At 36.2% G+C, this 17,934-nt stretch overlaps 1 protein-coding gene across 7 annotated transcripts in view; it reads left to right on the top strand.

The window, feature by feature from the left end:
* KCNC2 (potassium voltage-gated channel subfamily C member 2) overlaps positions 1–6,508 on the top strand; it is a 238,140-nt gene extending 231,632 nt beyond the window's left edge. For 2 of the 7 annotated variants that reach the window (XM_024992374.2, XM_024992371.2), the window contains one exon: positions 4,230–6,508. In XM_024992374.2, the coding sequence (XP_024848142.1) occupies positions 4,230–4,291 (62 nt within the window). In that variant the 3' untranslated portion in view covers positions 4,292–6,508. Of the gene's footprint in view, positions 1–3,366 lie in introns of all 7 variants that reach the window. The other 5 variants (XM_024992373.2, XM_024992370.2, XM_024992367.2 and 2 more) reach the window with 3 other exon arrangements.
* Positions 6,509–17,934: the final 11,426 nt, after the last annotated feature.

The raw sequence follows: 17,934 nt of genomic DNA, 5'->3' as shown, positions 1-17,934 counted from the left end.
ATTTATTTTATGATGCCTACTTCCTTTGAAATAGCTCATTACCCATGTTGTGCTTCTTTTTTGCTTCTTCTGAGCACTTTATATTGTTCTTTCTGTCTCCATACAAAAGAGAAGACAGAGGACTCTTCTTTTGTTTCTTTAATGTGTAATATTTTAAATTATACTTCATTCCAAGAACTGTCACTCTTTGCATCTATTTCTTGTACGAAAATGTGTTTCAATTATCTGATTTTTCACTATTTTATATTGTTACAGTAGTTTTTAAATATTTTTATAGTTAATACTCTATCATAGTACTTAAGCAAAATATATGTATATAACTAATAATATAGAATATAGTACTTAAAGTGCCTTGTAATCTTAAATCACTATATATGTATATACATATATCCATATGTGTATATATGTATTTTTATGTATTATGTGGTTATATTTGGATATATTTTAAGCATCGTTCAATAAAATATCACATGCAGTATTTATACTAGGGTTACATGTTAAGACTCTAGCTAGAATGTTTTTCTTCTATGTTAGATAGTATTTTGAATTTTAAACTGTCAGAGGGGATCACATATTTAAAAATACTTTGAAAACTATAAAGCACCTATATAAATATAGTTTTCCTGTAAAATGGCAAAATTCCATAGCAAAGCAATTAATAAGATATTGTGTTTATATGAGAAAATTATACATGTGATCTTATTTCACAAATACAAATTCTATCAATGAAAGCATCTTTGAAAAACCAACTATGAGCTTTTTATTTTTCATCATTTCTCACTAAAAACAAATCCTTTTTCATTCTTGCTTATTTTGTAGATCTGTGTTTTTTTTTCCCTAGATCTGGTAACATTTCTGGCTATTTTCACTTAATCTTCTCAGTGTTTTCTTTGTCATGTCTATTAGAAATCCATTCATTTCTTCTCCTGTTTCCTTTATATAGATTAGAGATGTCTTCTATTATTCCCACTCACATATTTATCTTCTGTATGTTTCTAATCATTTTCTACACTGACCTGATTTTTGAGTTATGTAAATTCTCCCCTATATAGATGAGAAAAATGACTGGATCCCCATTGTATTCTTTTTCTATCAACAAGTGTAAATGCAGTTGGGCATACATTAAGAAAACATATGGATTACCTAAATGAATGAAATCCCAAAACTTAGAACCTATGATTTTATTTATATGGTAGTTTTATATATATATATCATTTTACATGAACACAAACATCTCATTGATAGTGCACAAATAGGCAGTTTCAATATTGCCCCAAACAAATATGTGCTCTTAAAAGCTGTATAAAATGTATATCATGTATTTAGATGTTAGTTCAAATTGAGTTCAATATTGTTTATTCTCATAAATTATATTTTCGGTCATTCCATTCAATAAAAGCTTGATGAGGCAAAATTTTGTCAAGTTTTCTAATCATAAATGAACCTGCAGAATAAAGGAAGAATAAATGTATATGAAAAACATAATTTTACTAATTAAATACTTGTTACTAAATTATAAGGGAACCCTTCTCAAATGGACACTGAAATCATAGTTATTAAAAATAAAAGGACTTATAAACAGAATAAATAATATTTATCTTAATGACTATAATTCAGAAAAGTAACTAAACATTTGCAAGGGCAACCAAGATTTACATGTAAATAACATGATTAATATAAATTGTTAAACAGATTTTTACCTTTTTTGGAAGTCTCATAGGGAACATAGTTATTGTGGGGGAAAAAGATGTATATTTTTACAAGGACGGTTTATAGTTATTAACCTTCTTTGATTCATGTATATTCATGAGGTTGCTTTTAATCAACACCAATCAATGTTTATAGTCTAGTTTACATTTTTAGGTTACACTAAAAATCCAAGTCAACTTGGATAAATTATTCTTTCTACAAGTCCTAGTTATATTTCCAATCGCATTACAGAAGAGTAATGATAATTAGCCCTCTAGAAATGTGAAGGTCCCTATGTAAGAATGAATGACTTGCAATTCCTTTTTAATTATTTAAGACATTCTCTCATTAACTATTCCATCACCCACCAGAGCAGAGTGAAATATATGCACCTCACATTTTGAGCTTTATAGCTCAAAATACTAATAAAACATATAGGCAGATAATTTTCTCATTAGCAGAAATTATGTTCGAGAGAACTTTACTATAATCAGTGGATGACATAAATTTTCATCTACAAAATATCAAAGAAAACATCTAATCTGCTAAAAGTTTGTGGGTGTGTATAGAGAGAGAGCGTTCCTACTAGTCAAACCTTACCCCAAGTAGAGCTGTCATTTTCTGGATCTATAACACTTTTTCAATGGAGCTGTCAGAACATTTATTTACTGAATTGTATAATATGACTATTTTTTCGGTTAATGATTGCCTGGCTTTTAAGACAATTTTACCCCTCCTTGTACAGTAGGTACTCACTACCTCATTTACCTGCCTCTAGTCTTTTCTAATAAAAAATACCACAATATATACTTCTTCTAAAAGTGTCCTTGATGGATGTGGGTTGAGCAGCTAAGGCAAAAATCAGTGGGTTAAAGTTTGTCAGAAAGACCTGTAAGTGGAAAGGATTCTGTAAGTCAATGATTATTATGAACAGAAGATTAGAATGCAAGATAATAGGAAGAAAAGGTGGATTAATATCAAATTATTCTTTATTCCTGGCAGGGAAGAATCAGCTGAAAATATATAATCAAAATCAGATTTAAATTTACTGAAATGATGACTCAGTTTATATTACTTATTTATTTTTTTAATACAAGGGATTAGAAATGGGCATTCATTCTGCATCACCTAGATAATGGCATTAAAAGCCATTATTGAGGAATCATCCTTTTAACCCCTTCCCCTTTTAAAGCTGGAAGATTAAAGATGCTGGGAAAGAGTTGTCCACTTAAACTTAAGCATGCTTTATTAGCCTAGTAAATACTAACATAAGAATGAAAAGAGAAAAAATAGCTCATTTTTTTTTTCAGGGACGTATTCTGAAATTTAAAAATACTAGCCAAATTTATATCTTACTTAAGTTGCTTTGCATAATTCTTAAAAGTTTTCTGATACTGAATATGTCAAAATTACATCAATACAAACTATAATTTGGAAAAGAATAGATTTTGAATATTACAATAGTAATTTGTGATAGCTGGCTTAATCTTTTGGAAATGACAGCTACAATGAGCTTCATTTTTTTTTTTAGAGTTGTAAATTGTCTCAATATTGAATTCTTTGTAAGAAAATTCTTTGAGCTCAAAAATAGCACTTTGATTGCCCTGCATGATATTGTCTGTCTGTGTCTGTTTTCTGGTTGAATTCAACTGATGTCTGTGCATTTTTCCATAAAAGGATATGAAAAATCCAGAAGCTTAAACAACATAGCGGGCTTGGCAGGCAATGCTCTGAGGCTCTCTCCAGTAACTTCACCTTACAACTCTCCTTGTCCTCTAAGGCGCTCTCGATCTCCAATCCCATCTATCTTGTAAACCAAACCGCATCAGTTGGCTAAATGGTCTTAATTCAAGTACTGTTTACCCCATAATGGAAATAATTAAATGTAGAGTTACTCCACACGCCATTAACACAGTATAAATCCTGCATGATACTACTATCTGAGGTCGGAAATGCCACTTGGGTAGCTGACGAATCTTATCCTGGCTTTAAACGAATCTTCTCCTAGTAGTGCTACCACTTCTCCGTATGAATTGCCCTGATCTCCTTTCGCAATAAAATGACAGATAGCACCAGATATTGGCGAGTACCCTAATACATAAACACATCTTCAGGGAGATATATTTAAATCATTGTGCTTCCAAATGCCAGCTACTTCATGGGAACTTCATTTCTTGTGACTCTGAACCATTCTGAAGATGTCTGGGATTCTGTTTTGAATGCACACAACATGACTTGGGTCAGCTCATTTGCATGGACCATCTTGTCTCTATCACCTGAAAGCGATGTCGCAGAGCTCGGGGACCGCAGAGGGCTCGGGATATGTGTACTTGCATTGAGCCATCCTGCTGATGTGAAGGCACTGGTTGGCTGTTCTGCATGTTGAACTGTGGGGCAGGGAGGGCGAATTTCTCCTTGACAATTTTTTTTTCTTTATTAGTCTTTGAAAAAAAAAAGATTTGTTTAATTTCTTGATTGATTTACTTTCCTTCCAAAATGCTGTATTGGAGTTCTGAATGTCTCTGGTTATTTGCACACAGATAACTGCAAAGAGATTGTCATTACTGGTTACACGCAAGCCGAGGCCAGATCTCTTACTTAATGGCTTGGGGAAGGCACAAAACATGAGAAAGGTAACTGCCAGCCAGGCTTGCATCGTTCAGATAGGAACTGCTATTTGGAACTAGACTCATGTTTTCTTTTTTTTAATCCCAGAATTTGTCATCATTTTCAGAGTCAGGGTGCCAAATATCACTCAAAATTCTTGTCTTTTTACCCCCTTCTTTTATTTAATTTATTATTTTTTTCTCAAACAACAAAGAGCATTGTTGTTCACAGGAAGCTTTCTTGACCAGCCTTAAATTCCTGACTGACAGCATTAATCAGGTTTTCAGGCAGTGTTTAATCAGGTGCTTTGTCCTGTATGTTGTTCTGTCCGCATGTCTTAGCTCCCTGTCTTATATGTATATGCCATCTGTCTCCATGAAGCACAGAAATGCCTTGATAAGGTGTTCATGATTTTAGAACTGGGTCTTCTCCCCTGCCCCTTGCCTTCTTCACTACTTGGAACAGCCTCTCTGCTTTGTGTGTAAATTAATGATGCCCCGTAGACTACCTAAGTTAATTGGTACTGTGAACCTTTTTGAGGAGCAGGATTTAAGCAGCAGTTTTACCTTTGCATTTGATTGCCTGCTGCAGTGTCAGTTTCTACTACCTAGCAACCAGAATTCATCAGGACACGCCGATGAAACCCTCAGGGTGTCTTATTCAGTCCAAGTGGAAGACATTCTGTTTGCACATCTCTACAAATGCAATAGCAGTAGTGTGTCTGATGTATTGGACATGAGAGGGAAGAAAATACCATACTATAAATTGAGAGATAAACAATATTTCTAAGGCATTTAGGGTCCTTGAGACTGCTAATTCCTGATGCTCATGTTTATTTCCGGTTAGGGAGACAATTGTCACTTTTAGAATTGGCCACATAACATGCATTACTTTATATCCCCAAGTCCTAGAGCATGACCTGCATGTCAGAGACCTTGTACAGCACTGTATTTACCCAGACATAAACAACTTATATTTAGAGATTCCGTGATGCTTTTGATAACACTACACATAGAAAGTTATAATTAAACACAAGTTTATGGTGAAGGAATTAATATACTGTCTGGTGCTGCTGTTATTGACTGCAGTGTTATACAGAATTTATCATGGATTTTTGACTGCTGAAAAAGGGACAGTGGAATTTAGCCATACCAAGGACTGTTCTGGAAACAGACTTCTGCTGCTGAATGTGCCCTGACGTGACCAGGTTGCACTTGGAAGAGATCCTGGCGTCTTCATGAGGCATGAGAAGCCTATGCAAGAACTGTGGCTGGAACTCATTTGGTGCTGCCCATATGAGTGGTCTGCTGAGGACTGGCTGGCGTGAAACAGCTGTAAATACCCACATGTATGCATGGGTCAACAGCTTTGGCCATCTCACATCAAAGAAAGCCAGAGTCATGATCAGCGTCTCTGGAGCTTCAAGTAAGGCCCGCCCCTCTGTGAATTACCCTCTGTGGACCTGCAGTAGATTGTGCTGTGATCATACGAGCAGTGATATTGGTATACTATAGGTCTGTCTTAATTTCCTTTGGTTCTCCTTTGTTGGTTAGATCCACGAACACTAACTGTAGCATTTATTTTTAATAAACCACTTACACTAGCTTGTCATATTATGTTGTAAAATTTTCAGTGCCTATTTGTCAAAACTGACCCATTTGGAGTCTCACATTTGTTTTAAGTTCTTAAAAGTTATTTGACTTAAACTCATTAATATTATTCATGATTCAAGCATTTTGTCATTGTTACCTCAATTATAAATATTAAAAAAATAAAATTCTGGCAATGAGAGTATTTTTTTATTAAATTATCAAGAACAATGTCAGTGTATAGTAGAATATGAATTGAATTATATCCTAAAATGTATATTTTGCATAAAAGAGATATTCTTCAATCGATTACTTTTTTTGTGAATTTTGTGGCAAAGAAGCTTGTACTTGTCTTTAAAACTGTTGTAGTTGAAACTGTATAAGAATTCATCTTGCTTAATCAGTATTTCTGGAATCTATTAGTTCCCCTGGGACTCTGAATATAACATACAACCTAATTATGAACCCCTATATCACGGACCTTTTGTGACCATCTCAAGGTGCATGCATAACCTTGAAGATAAATGGTGAAAATGTAATTAACTAAAATGAAGAATAAAAGGCAAATAAGTTGGGGATAAACTTGAATCCTATCGGAATAAATTATTCATGTTTTTTCCTTGGCTCGTCTCTTTGTTTTGGAGTTTTCAACAGGCTTTACCATTTTTATGCATCGTGATAACAAAAGACACTCATGCATAATAAAGAATTTGAGATGAAAGGATTTGTAAACATACATAGGTCATATTTTCATTCAAGCCTTAGACATGTAGCCAGTGTTTTCCTCTTCTAAGTGATTTTTGCTCTTATAATTCTGAAGTGGTAAAATTATTATGGTATTTGATTTTTATATGGCATTTTATGACTAAATACTGAATTTTCACTTACACTTTCCAATTTAATCATCACAGTGATTCTGGAGGTAAATATTTTTTGTTTCATTTTACTGGAGGTGAAGTGAAAGATCAGAGAGGCAAGACTATTCACGTATATATTTGTCACGATTTTCCTGTCATAGTTTCTTATGGTTTAAATATCTACTGAGCTTCTTGTGCTGAGCCCTTTCAGTCGTATCCAACTCTGTGTGACCCCGTGGACTGCAGCCTGCCGGGCTCCTCTGTCCATGGGAATCTCTAGGCAAGCATACTGAAATGGGTTGCCATTTCTTACTCCAGGGGATCTTCCCTGAACCCGTGTCTCCTGCTTTGGCAGGAAGTTTCTTCACCACTACTGCCACCTGGGAAGCCCTCTTATAAATGCCGTATCTTCTAAATATGACTTCTGTCTTGCTTTTGGATAAAAGATGAGTGTTTCAGCAGTACACCACATGTGGCTGGCATTCCATTTTCATTGCAGGGTTATGTGTTTATTTACCTGTAAATTCTATGCGACCAACAGGAAGAGAGGAAAGGGAAAATGGAAAAGAGAAATAAGGTTGACAAATCCAACACTTTACTGAATCTTTTCTAGGTCTAAAAGAGCTAGATTATTAAGAGACTATTGATTATTAAGTCTATTAAGAGACTGTTGATTATTAAGAGACTATTAAGAAACCAAGATTCAGAAAAGAAAATCTGTCTAAATATAATTACTGACAAAAAGTTGTTAACTATGGTGTCAGGATGTAGGATTTACTGTAAAAAGGAAAATTATATAGGATGGGGAAAGAATGCATTTTAATACATGATAATTGCCATCAAATTTTGATTAAAAATCAAGATTAAATACTTACAGAAAAAAGGGGAAGATATTCAGTTTATCTTTGAAATAAATCACAAGACAGATGAATGAGCAAGAGTGAACTTAACTTGGAAAGAGACAGTGAATATATTAAAAGACGATAATACAAAGCAAGGACTTTGGAGGATTTATAACATGCTTGAAGACATTTAGAGCTAAATGAATACTATAGATTTATATAAATTTTCCCTGACATAGTTGCAGTATCATTATTATTGATCTTTTATTTCCTGTTCTCCCCTGAAACAACTCTGAGAATATGGTATTTTTCATTATCTAAGGATTAAATAATTAAATTGCATTAGTATTATGGTTTCTTTATTCATCAAACTGTCATGTCAAAGTGACAGACCAATGAATATGCACTTTGAACATTAAAATGTTCAAAGACTATGTATTCTCCATTGAGAATCCCAGGTGCCTAGCCCTCAATTTTTAAAAAATGAACTATATTTTAGAACAGCTTTAGATTCATAAAAACATTAAGCAAAAAATACAGCCTTCCCATTTACCCCCTGCTCCCACTCATGCACAACATCCCCCACTCTCTGCATTCTACACCAGTGGTATTTGTTACAATTAATGAATCTGCATTGATATATGATTATCCAAAGTCCATAGTTTCCATTAGAGCAGCCCAGGGAAGCACAGATACATAAGACATCATTCCAAGCATGGAAAACTTCACCTAGAATATTGATATCTAATCCTGGCTCTGCATCAAAAAAATTGTTGATGTCACTTAAAAAAACAAATGCCAGATAAAATTTAAACCTTTTAAATTATATCTGGAGATGAAGCCTAGACATGTATATTATTTTACAAAAGACTTATATGCATATTATTAGCAAATGAAACATAACAAAGAAAAAAATGAGCATGAATTAAACTTGTAGATTTGATAAATACCATATATATTTCAAGGCTGTATATTGTCACCCTGCTTATTTAACTTATATGCAGAGTATATCATGAGAAATGCTGGGCTGGGAGAAGCACAAGCTGGAATCAAGATTGCCGGGAGAAATATCAATAACCTCAGATATGCAGATGACACCACCCTTTATGGCAGAAAGTGAAGAGGAACTAAAGAGCCTCTTGATGAAAGTGAAAGAGGAGAGTGAAAATGTTGGCCTAAAGCTCAACATTCAGGAAACTAAGATCATGGCATCTGGTCCCATCACTTCATGGCAAATAGATGGGGAAAGAGTGGAAAGAGTGTCAGACTTTATTTTTGGGGGGTCCAAAAAATAGATGGTGATGCAGATAGTGATTGCGGCCATGAAATTAAAAGACGCTTAGTCCTTGGAAGGAAAGTTATGACCAACCTAGATAGCATATTGAAAAGCAGACACATCACTTTGCCAACAAAGGTCCGTCTAGTCAAGGCTATGGTTTTTCCAGTGGTCATGTATGGATGTGAGAGTTGGACTGTGAAGAAAGCTGAGCGCCAAAGAATTGACGCTTTTGAACTGTGGTGTTGGAGAAGACTCTTGAGAGTCCCTTGGACTGCAAGGAGGTCCAACCAGTCCATTCCAAAGGAGATCAGTCCTGGGTGTTCATTGGAAGGACTGATGCTAAAGCTGAAACTCCAGTACTTTGGCCACCTCATGGGAAGAGCTGACTCATTGGAAAAGACTCTGCTGCTGGGAGGGATTGGGGGCAGGAGGAGAAGGGGACGACAGAGGATGAGATGGCTGGATGGCATCACCGACTTGAGGAACATGAGTTTAAGTAAACTCTGAGAGTTGGTGATGGACAGGGAGGCCTGGTGTGCTGCGATTCATGGGGTCAGGAAGAGTCAGATACGACTGAGCAACTGAACTGAACTGAAGTGAATTTATCATATAGGTTAGCTAGTCTTTTACTAGCAGATCAGCCAAGTACCTGTATTAGGAAAAATTTTTTTTCGTAGTCATCAAATGTGATTCCAAAGTGAGATGTCATTAAAAAGAATTTTATAGGTGTATTGTAAATCCATAGAGTTTAAATCTTCATTTCTCAGTGTATTTCTTATAATCAAAAAGTGATATAAGGACATTCCATCTAACTCAAGTATATTATTTTTGAGGGAAAATATTTTTGATCTTTGTTATAAATTTGGTAAACACTTAGAGTTTTTTCTGAGTTAGAAAGAGTTGTCATCACACCAAAATGATTAAAATGACTTTGGCATTAGTGACAATTTCACATTTGTCTTAGGAGTAGTGACTAGTGAGGTGAAACAGCTAGGATATAAAAGCATTCTTAATGTAATTTGAAGATCGTAGTTCCTAAAAGCTTTGATTAAACTTTAATCAATGGTCTCGGTGTTTTTATCTCCTTTTGAGATCTGTTAGCAATGAACTGAACAGTTAATTTAAAACCAGTTATTTCTTAATAGCCAAGAGAAAGTATATGACTTAAAGATATACTTAACTTTCTCATCAAAAATAAAACCTGTAATTTTATTGCGAAGACTTAAGCATGAAGTCAGTACCTAAGGAATGACTGTGTATTTCTTTCTTTCTTTTCTTTTTTTCCCTGAGACCCGACATTTTACCAGTAATTTGGTCTCTATCTGGAAACAAAGACAGTAGTTTAAACACTGTACAGTGGTATTTTCTCCTGTTGCAGTAGATGTTCCTTATCACATTGGGTGGCAAAAAACTTAAAAAAAATTGTAAGAATTCTAGGCAGATGACTGGTAGAGAGCCCCAGAATCTAAGACAATACCGATCAAAACACACACACACAGACACACACTCACTGCTGCAAATACAAAGGCAAAGAAAAGCCAGAGATAAAGTCAAACACTGAATATCGCCTGAAGCAAGGTCAGTTAGTGTGAAATAAATGAAAGGACAAGTCAAAGGTAAAGAAATAATTATATAATTCAGCTTCATAAGTCATGTTAGAATAAATTCTGCACAAAAAGGCCAGACCTTCTTTTCACTGGAGACCTTGAAAGGTTTCCATTCCGTCACAGGGATGCTAGAGAAGAGACCACAAATTTTCATATTCTTTAGTGAATTTAGACAATTTCCTCTTAGATGCTCTGTTTTTATTTGCTTGTTTCAGTTTTGACAAAGCAATATCCTTTCTTTACTTTTACATTAGTGTTAAAGTTAAATATTTTCAGAACTAGCTGACTGTCAAAATATAAAATACTACTGGCTTTATATTTGTTTTGATTTGTGTAAAATGAATTTACATAAGTTTTTAAAAAATTTATCATAAGAGCACAAAATGACAGAGGACTACTGAGAACATGTTGCCTTTTAATGTGAAATTCCCTAATGACACAAATGAGATTCCTAGGAAAGATACAAGTATATAAGGTTTATTTTCCCAAAATTAAATTTTTTCAGGCTCAGATCCACCTACTTGTTTTTTAGAACTGATAACACATAGCAACCATAACATTGAATGTCAAAATATTAAGGTAAAATAACATTTTTTGCTTTTAATATCATTTTTTCTTGGCACCAAATGTTCTGGTATTGACATGCGGTATGTTGGACCTGTAGAAGAAAGACACGTAGAATTGCTGCTTAGAAAGCATCTTCTGACATAAGTGGTTCACTTGAGATCCACAGGCAGAAACTTCTGCAGCCTCACACCATCAAATAATCCTTCTTCTAACTAAACCAGGTGAACTAGGAGACTGTTTCATGAAGACAAATGTTATCTTTTGAATTGCCAACTGATGGTTATGACCAAGATGCCTTACCATTCCTCTCAATTCCACAAAACACTATTTTTTAAGTTATTTTAAATTGGAAAATGATTTGTGTACAGTATGTGTTGTTTTTTCCCTACAACAATATGAATCAGCCATAAATATACACATATCCCTGCCTTCTTGAGCCTCCCTCTCACGAGCCCTATCCCACCCCTCTAGGTCACCACATGTTTCTTTCTGGCATTGGCCCCTGACATCCCTTTTTCTTAAAGTGTTTACTTTTGAAAACTTGCTAGTGTAAATTCTTTCTCTGCCCCTTGGAAGGGTAAGCCTTCTAGCTCTCACCATTTCTACAACCCAGGAATATCTTTTTCAAGTTCCTGGGATCCATTTCTTTGAAATAGAATAATCACAAAAGATAGCACCTCTAACTCCTAGTCTCTGTGGGAAGGTAGGAGCCTAACTTTCTTTTTTTTAATATAAATTTATTTATTTTAATTGGAGGCTAATTACAATATTTTACTGGTTTTACCATACATCAACATGAATCTGCCACGGGTGTACACATGTTCCCCATCCTGAACCCGCTCCCTCCTCCTTCCCCGTCCCGTCCCTCTGGGTCATCCCTGTGCACCAGCCCCGAGCATCCTGTATCATGCATGGAACCTGGACTGGCGATTCGTTTCACATATGATATTGTACATGTTTCAGTGCCATTCTCCCAAATCATCCCACCCTCACCCTCTCCCACAGAGTCCAAAAGACTGTTCTATACATCTCTGTCTCTTTTGCTGTCTCACATACAGGGTTATCATTACCATCTTTCTAAATTCCATATATATGCATTTCTTAAGTGCCAATTAGCAAACACCGATGATCCAGTCACATTAACCAACCTCCCCTCTAATGTCCTCTGGTACTTTTTACTGGCTCACTCCAGGGCTTAAAAACTCTACCACTTGTGTTTCAGTGTAGTTGAGTTTAATCTCTGTCCCTTATTGCAATAATCTTAAATAAAATCTTCCTTGCCTGTTTAACTGGTCCAATGAAATGCAGTTTGTCTAGTTCCTTAGTCGATATTGTAAGTTGTGGTGAATCACAAAAACGAAATGAAAAAAGCATTTTTAGAATTACATAGGTAGGGAGAGGTGAAGAGGAATTCCAACCACTCTGTAAGCTAATTTTGAAACAGACATTTAGAAGATTTTTTATAATATCATAAATATAATTTGAGAATTAATAAAACAGCTTTCATTTTTTGAAAGAATTAAATTTCCCTTTTTGAAATGATTAAATTGAAAGGGAGCTGTAAATAAACTAAGTTGTTGCCATTCATCTCTTTTCCTTTTACTGCCCAAAATATGATAAAATGATTTAGTAAGACCCACTCTTTTTTTGGACACTGTCCCTTAGAGTCCCCCAACAGGTATATTCATCACTTTATCCCTACTGCAAGGCAAACTTCCAAGCTCACTGAAGAATCTCAGTACATATTTGTTAAAGTGAACTGTTACTTAGACTGAATCTTCTGAATTTGCATCTCACCATGTTCTTTCCTAGTTGTCAATCTATCAACATTGGAATAAAACAAATGTTTAACTTTGCCATTCAACACATCTTATCATTTGGTTCTTTCTTGTGTGTCTATAGTCAACAATTCATTATTTTCTCTAGTTCCTTTGTTCAGTAGCTCCAGGGCTTCATAAAGTCTCTGGGATATGGTAGACACAGCGTCATCACTGACCCTGGACCTCTTGCTGTCCTGCCTCACCTATTGGTTTGGGCCTTCTTGGACACTAATAACTGTCTAAGTTACACTTCAATTTGCAACAGATTTTGTGCTTACTATTATTTTAAACCTCATATATATTTTATCTAAACTTATCAACAGCAATGCCAGAATTAACTTCTAAGATCAGAAATTCACTTTAAAGATCTCCCCTGATCTACCCCCACCCCCACCAATTAGCACAAATCATCATTCTATTGTAATTTGTAGATAAACCTACTTAACCTGTGTTGTGTGTTATGTTGTCGCTTCAGTCCTGTCTGACTCTTTGCGACGCTATGAACTCTAACCCACCAGGCTCCTCTGTCCATGGGATTCTCCAGGCAACAGCACTGGACTGGGTTGCCATGTCCTTCTCCAGAGGATCTTCCTGACCCAGAGATCAAACCCGCATCTCTTAACATTTCCTACATTGCCAGCCAGGTTCTTTACCACTAGCACTACCTAGGAAGCCCTTCAGTTGAGTTCAGATCAATTCAGTCACTCAGTCATGTCCGACTCTTTGCGACCCCATGGACTGCAGCACGCCAGGCCTCCCTGTCCATCACCAACTCCTGGAGTCCACCCAAACTCATGTCTGTTGAGTCGGTGATGCCATCCAACCATCTCACCCTCTGCTGTCCCCTTCTCCTCCTGCCTTCAATATTTCCTAGCATCAGGGTCTTTTCAAATACTCAGCTGTTCGCAGCAGGTGGCCAAAATATTGGAGTTTCAGCTTCAACATCAGTCCTTCCAATGAACACTCAAAACTGATTTCCTTTAGGATGGACTGGTTTGATCTCCTTGCAGTCCAAGGGACTCTCAAGAGTCTTCTCAACACCACAGTTCAAAAGCATCAATTCTTCGGTGCTCGGTTTTTTTTAATAGTCCAACTCTCACATCCATACATGAGCACTGGAAAAACCATAGCCTTGACTAGACGGACCTTTGTTGCCCTATGGTAAAGCAAATGGCTTTAGAGTCGAAGTAAATTTGAGTTGGAATCTTGTTCTCCTTTACTAGTGATATGGATTTCGAGCAAGTAATTTAAATTTTATAGAAACATGTAAACTGTTGAGAATAGTAATATCTATATCATAATTCTGTCATGAGTTCTAAATGAGAAAATGCATATAGTATACTTATCACAGGGGCTTTCCAGGTGGGGCTAGGGTAAACTATCCACCTGCCAGTGCAGGAGGTGTAAGAGAGGCAGGTTCGATCTGTGGGTCGGGAAGATCCCCTGGAGGAGGACGTGGCAACTCACTCCAGTATTCTTGCCTGGAGAATCCCACGGACAGAGGAGCCTGGGGGGCTACAATCCAGAGAGTGACACAGAGTCAGACACCACTGAGTGACTTAGCATGCATGCACGCATCCTTAGCACAGTATTGAATTCAGGGATTCTCCTCAGTAAATTTGAACTGAATTATGATTATAATTATTATGTTATCATTGATTTTTTTTTGCAAAGAATTTTCATAGAGTAGTAACATAGTTTTTATTTCTAGTATGGTTTTTTTTGCAGGTAATAATCATGGGACAAAATTTTGGTAACAGTTTCTAAATCCATTTCAAGGTTGCCTTTAAAGATAATGAAATCTTCTTTTCAAATTCATCCAAGCATCAAAATGAATATACTTTCGAAGGTTTTTTTTTTTTCCTATTGTTTACAAACTAAATCTCCAAAGATTGAGTTGTTTACATTTTATAACAATAAATAGAAATCAGCGAAATCTCTGGTAATTTAAAGGTTCAGTATGATTTGGAAAGTCTTAGCATATTTTATGAAGAATATAAAAATATTATATATAACTTTTATTTTATTCTGCAAAGTAGGCTTAAAGATTCCAAGATTACCGTCAGGGTCACAGTGTTGCTGGCTGCTGCTGCTGGTGCTAAGTCGTTTCAGTCGTGTCCAACTCTGTGCGAACCCAGAGACGGCAGCCCACAGGTTCCCCCGTCCCTGGGATTCTCCAGGCAAGAACACTGGAGTGGGTTGCCATTTCCTTCTCCAATGTATGAACGTGAAAAGTGAAAGTGAAGTCACTCAGTCATGTCCCACTCTTCGAGACCCCATGGACTGCAGCCTACCAGGCTCCTCTGCCCATGGGATTTGTCAGGCAAGAGTACTGGAGTGGGTTGCCATTGCCTTCTCCGCAGGGTCACAGTAGGACCATCCAAATTAGACATAATCTTTGATGTGGTAGTAGTACTTCCCTAGCTTATTGAGAATTCTGTAGAAAATTACCAAATCCACAAAAAGTGGTTTTGTCTTTTTTTTTTAACATTAAGAGGGAGTTTAATTATGAATTGGTTAAAGCAGTGGTTATAGTAACATAGTTATTTGCTTAGTTATTTCTCACAATCCTATGAAAATGGAAAACATGCCCTCATTTAGCTTGAGAAGGGTGGAAGCAGTGGCCAACATTATTAACAATGTCAGTAAGATATTTTGATTTTGTTTTTTTCTGAGATAAAAATAAAGATAAGCTAACTCTTTCTTATGAGGAGGAACTAAAAAGCCTCTTGATGAAAGTGAAAGTGGAGAGTGAAAAAGTTGGCTTAAAGCTCAACATTCAGAAAACAAAGACCATGGCATCTGGCCCCATCACTTCATGGCAAATAGATGGGGAAAGAGTGGAAACAGTGTCAGACTTTATTTTTCTGGGCTCCAAAATCACTGCAGATGGTGACTGCAGCCATGAAATTAAAAGATGCTTACTCCTTGGAAGAAAAGTTATGACCAACCTAGATAGCATATTGAAAAGCAGAGACATTACTTTGCCAACAAAGGTCCGTCTAGTCAAGGCTATGGTTTTTCCTGTGGTCATGTATGGATGTGAGAGTTGGACTGTGAAGAAAGCTGAGCACCGAAAAATTGATGCTTTTGAACCGTGGTGTTGGAGAAGACTCTCGGGAGTCCCTTGGACTGCAAGGAGATCCAACCAGTCCATTCTAAGGGAGATCTGGGATTTCTTTGGAAGGAATGATGCTAAAGCTGAAACTCCAGTACTTTGGCCATCCCATGCGAAGAGTTGACTCATTGGAAAAGACTCTGATGCTGAGAGGGATTGGGGGCAGGAGGAAAAGGGGACGACAGAGGATGAGATGGCTGGATGCCATCACTCACTCATTGAACGTGAGTCTGAGTGAACTTGGGGAGTTGGTGATGGACAGGAAGGCCTGGCGTGCTGCAATCCATGGGGTCGCAAAGAGTCGGACACAACTGAGCGACTGAACTGAACTGAACTCTTCTTGAGGCATATAACTTGGCATATTTTTCTTTGAACGAAGGAAAATACAGCACACTTGGGAAAAGAAAACTTTTTCTAAAGTACATTTACTAATGTAAAAATACATTCTAGAATATCTATAGCACTGTCTCCAAAACTTCATATTAATATGTGAAAGATTCAGCTGTTGAAGAAACTGGCTAGGCACAAAAAGTGTATTTATATTTGTTACTTGTAAATTTCTTTCTAAGAAAATAAATTGATTAACCCTGTATTTTGGCTTCTTAGGAAAATTGATTTTTAATTTCCTTATATGTGTGTGTGTGTGTGTGTGTGTGTGTGTATTGGGAAGATACACTGGAGAAGGAAATGGCAACCCACTCCAGTATTCTTGCCTGGAGAATCCAATGGACAGCAAGGCTACAGTCGATGGGGTCACAGAGTCAGACACAACTGAGTGATGAACACACACACACACATATTTATGTATGTATAAATATAAGATTTCCGTTGAACAAGTGGATAGTTTAAAGATGTAAATGGGTATATCAGCTTGGTTATTAGATATGACATAGGTTGAGTAAGAGGTCTGAGGTGAAAACATACTTTGAGAATTGTTGACATAAAGATGGCACTTAAAGGTATCCTAATGGGTGAGATCGCCAAGGGAGTTATCTGTAGATGGGAAAGTGAAGAGATCTAGGGACTGATTCCTGGGACACTTCCAGGTAAGGGAGAGATTGTTATAACCAACAAATGAGATTGAGAATGACCAAAGAGTGAGGAGGGATGGAAATGAAAAGAATGCAGGGGACTGAAAGCTTAGAAAATGAATGAAGGAGGAGGAAACAATCAATTGGGAGAACTGGTCACTGGATTTAGCACTGCGGAGACATTGGCAACCTTGACAAGATCAGCTTTGGTGACACAGGTAAAAATCTGATTAAGATAGGTTTAAGAGAATGAAGACCTGGAGACAACACATGGAGAAATTCTCTTTAGAAAAGTTGTTACAAAAGGGAGCAGAGAAATAGGGCAACTGTAGATGTGGAAAGTGGAGTTGAGTGATTATTTTTAATAAATGGAGGAAATGACAGCATTTCTCTTTAGCCAGAAAAAAATGAGACAATATACTTAAATATTTTGCAAATAAGTTCTGCTTATTTCTAGATAAAGGTAGATGTTTTTAAACTGTGCCTGACGTGAGCATAAGACATAGGCTTTGGATTAAAGGTGATTTCAAGTGGCTAACATAAAGTTGATATCATACTTTTTTTCTTTTATCCTTGGTGATAAAATCTGTTTTCAAATTAACTTAGGTTGTGTCTGTGATTTTTTTTTTTATGGGGAAGATTAAGGTTTGAAACATAGCAATTTGTTATTTGGTATTTTAATCAACAATGTACTAGATGTGTCTATCATTCAGTTGATTGCTCGCTAACTGAGGCAGACTCTGGAATTTAAAACTGATCTTTTGAATGACTAAATTAAATATCAACACTTATGCCAAAACAGGATAGGTTATAATAGTGTAACTGGGAAATTAATATGAAAAAAAGTATTTAACATCATCCTCTACTTTCCCTATTTCATTTATTTCTCTGTCTCACCCTTTAAAAGTGATCTCAGTTTAGGGTTTAA

This window comes from Bos taurus, chromosome 5 (genome assembly GCF_002263795.3).
Source record: "Bos taurus isolate L1 Dominette 01449 registration number 42190680 breed Hereford chromosome 5, ARS-UCD2.0, whole genome shotgun sequence".
In the NCBI taxonomy this organism is placed as follows: domain Eukaryota; kingdom Metazoa; phylum Chordata; class Mammalia; order Artiodactyla; family Bovidae; genus Bos; species Bos taurus.
Note: the sequence above shows the minus strand (reverse complement) of the source record. Positions and strands in the feature narration are given on the sequence as shown.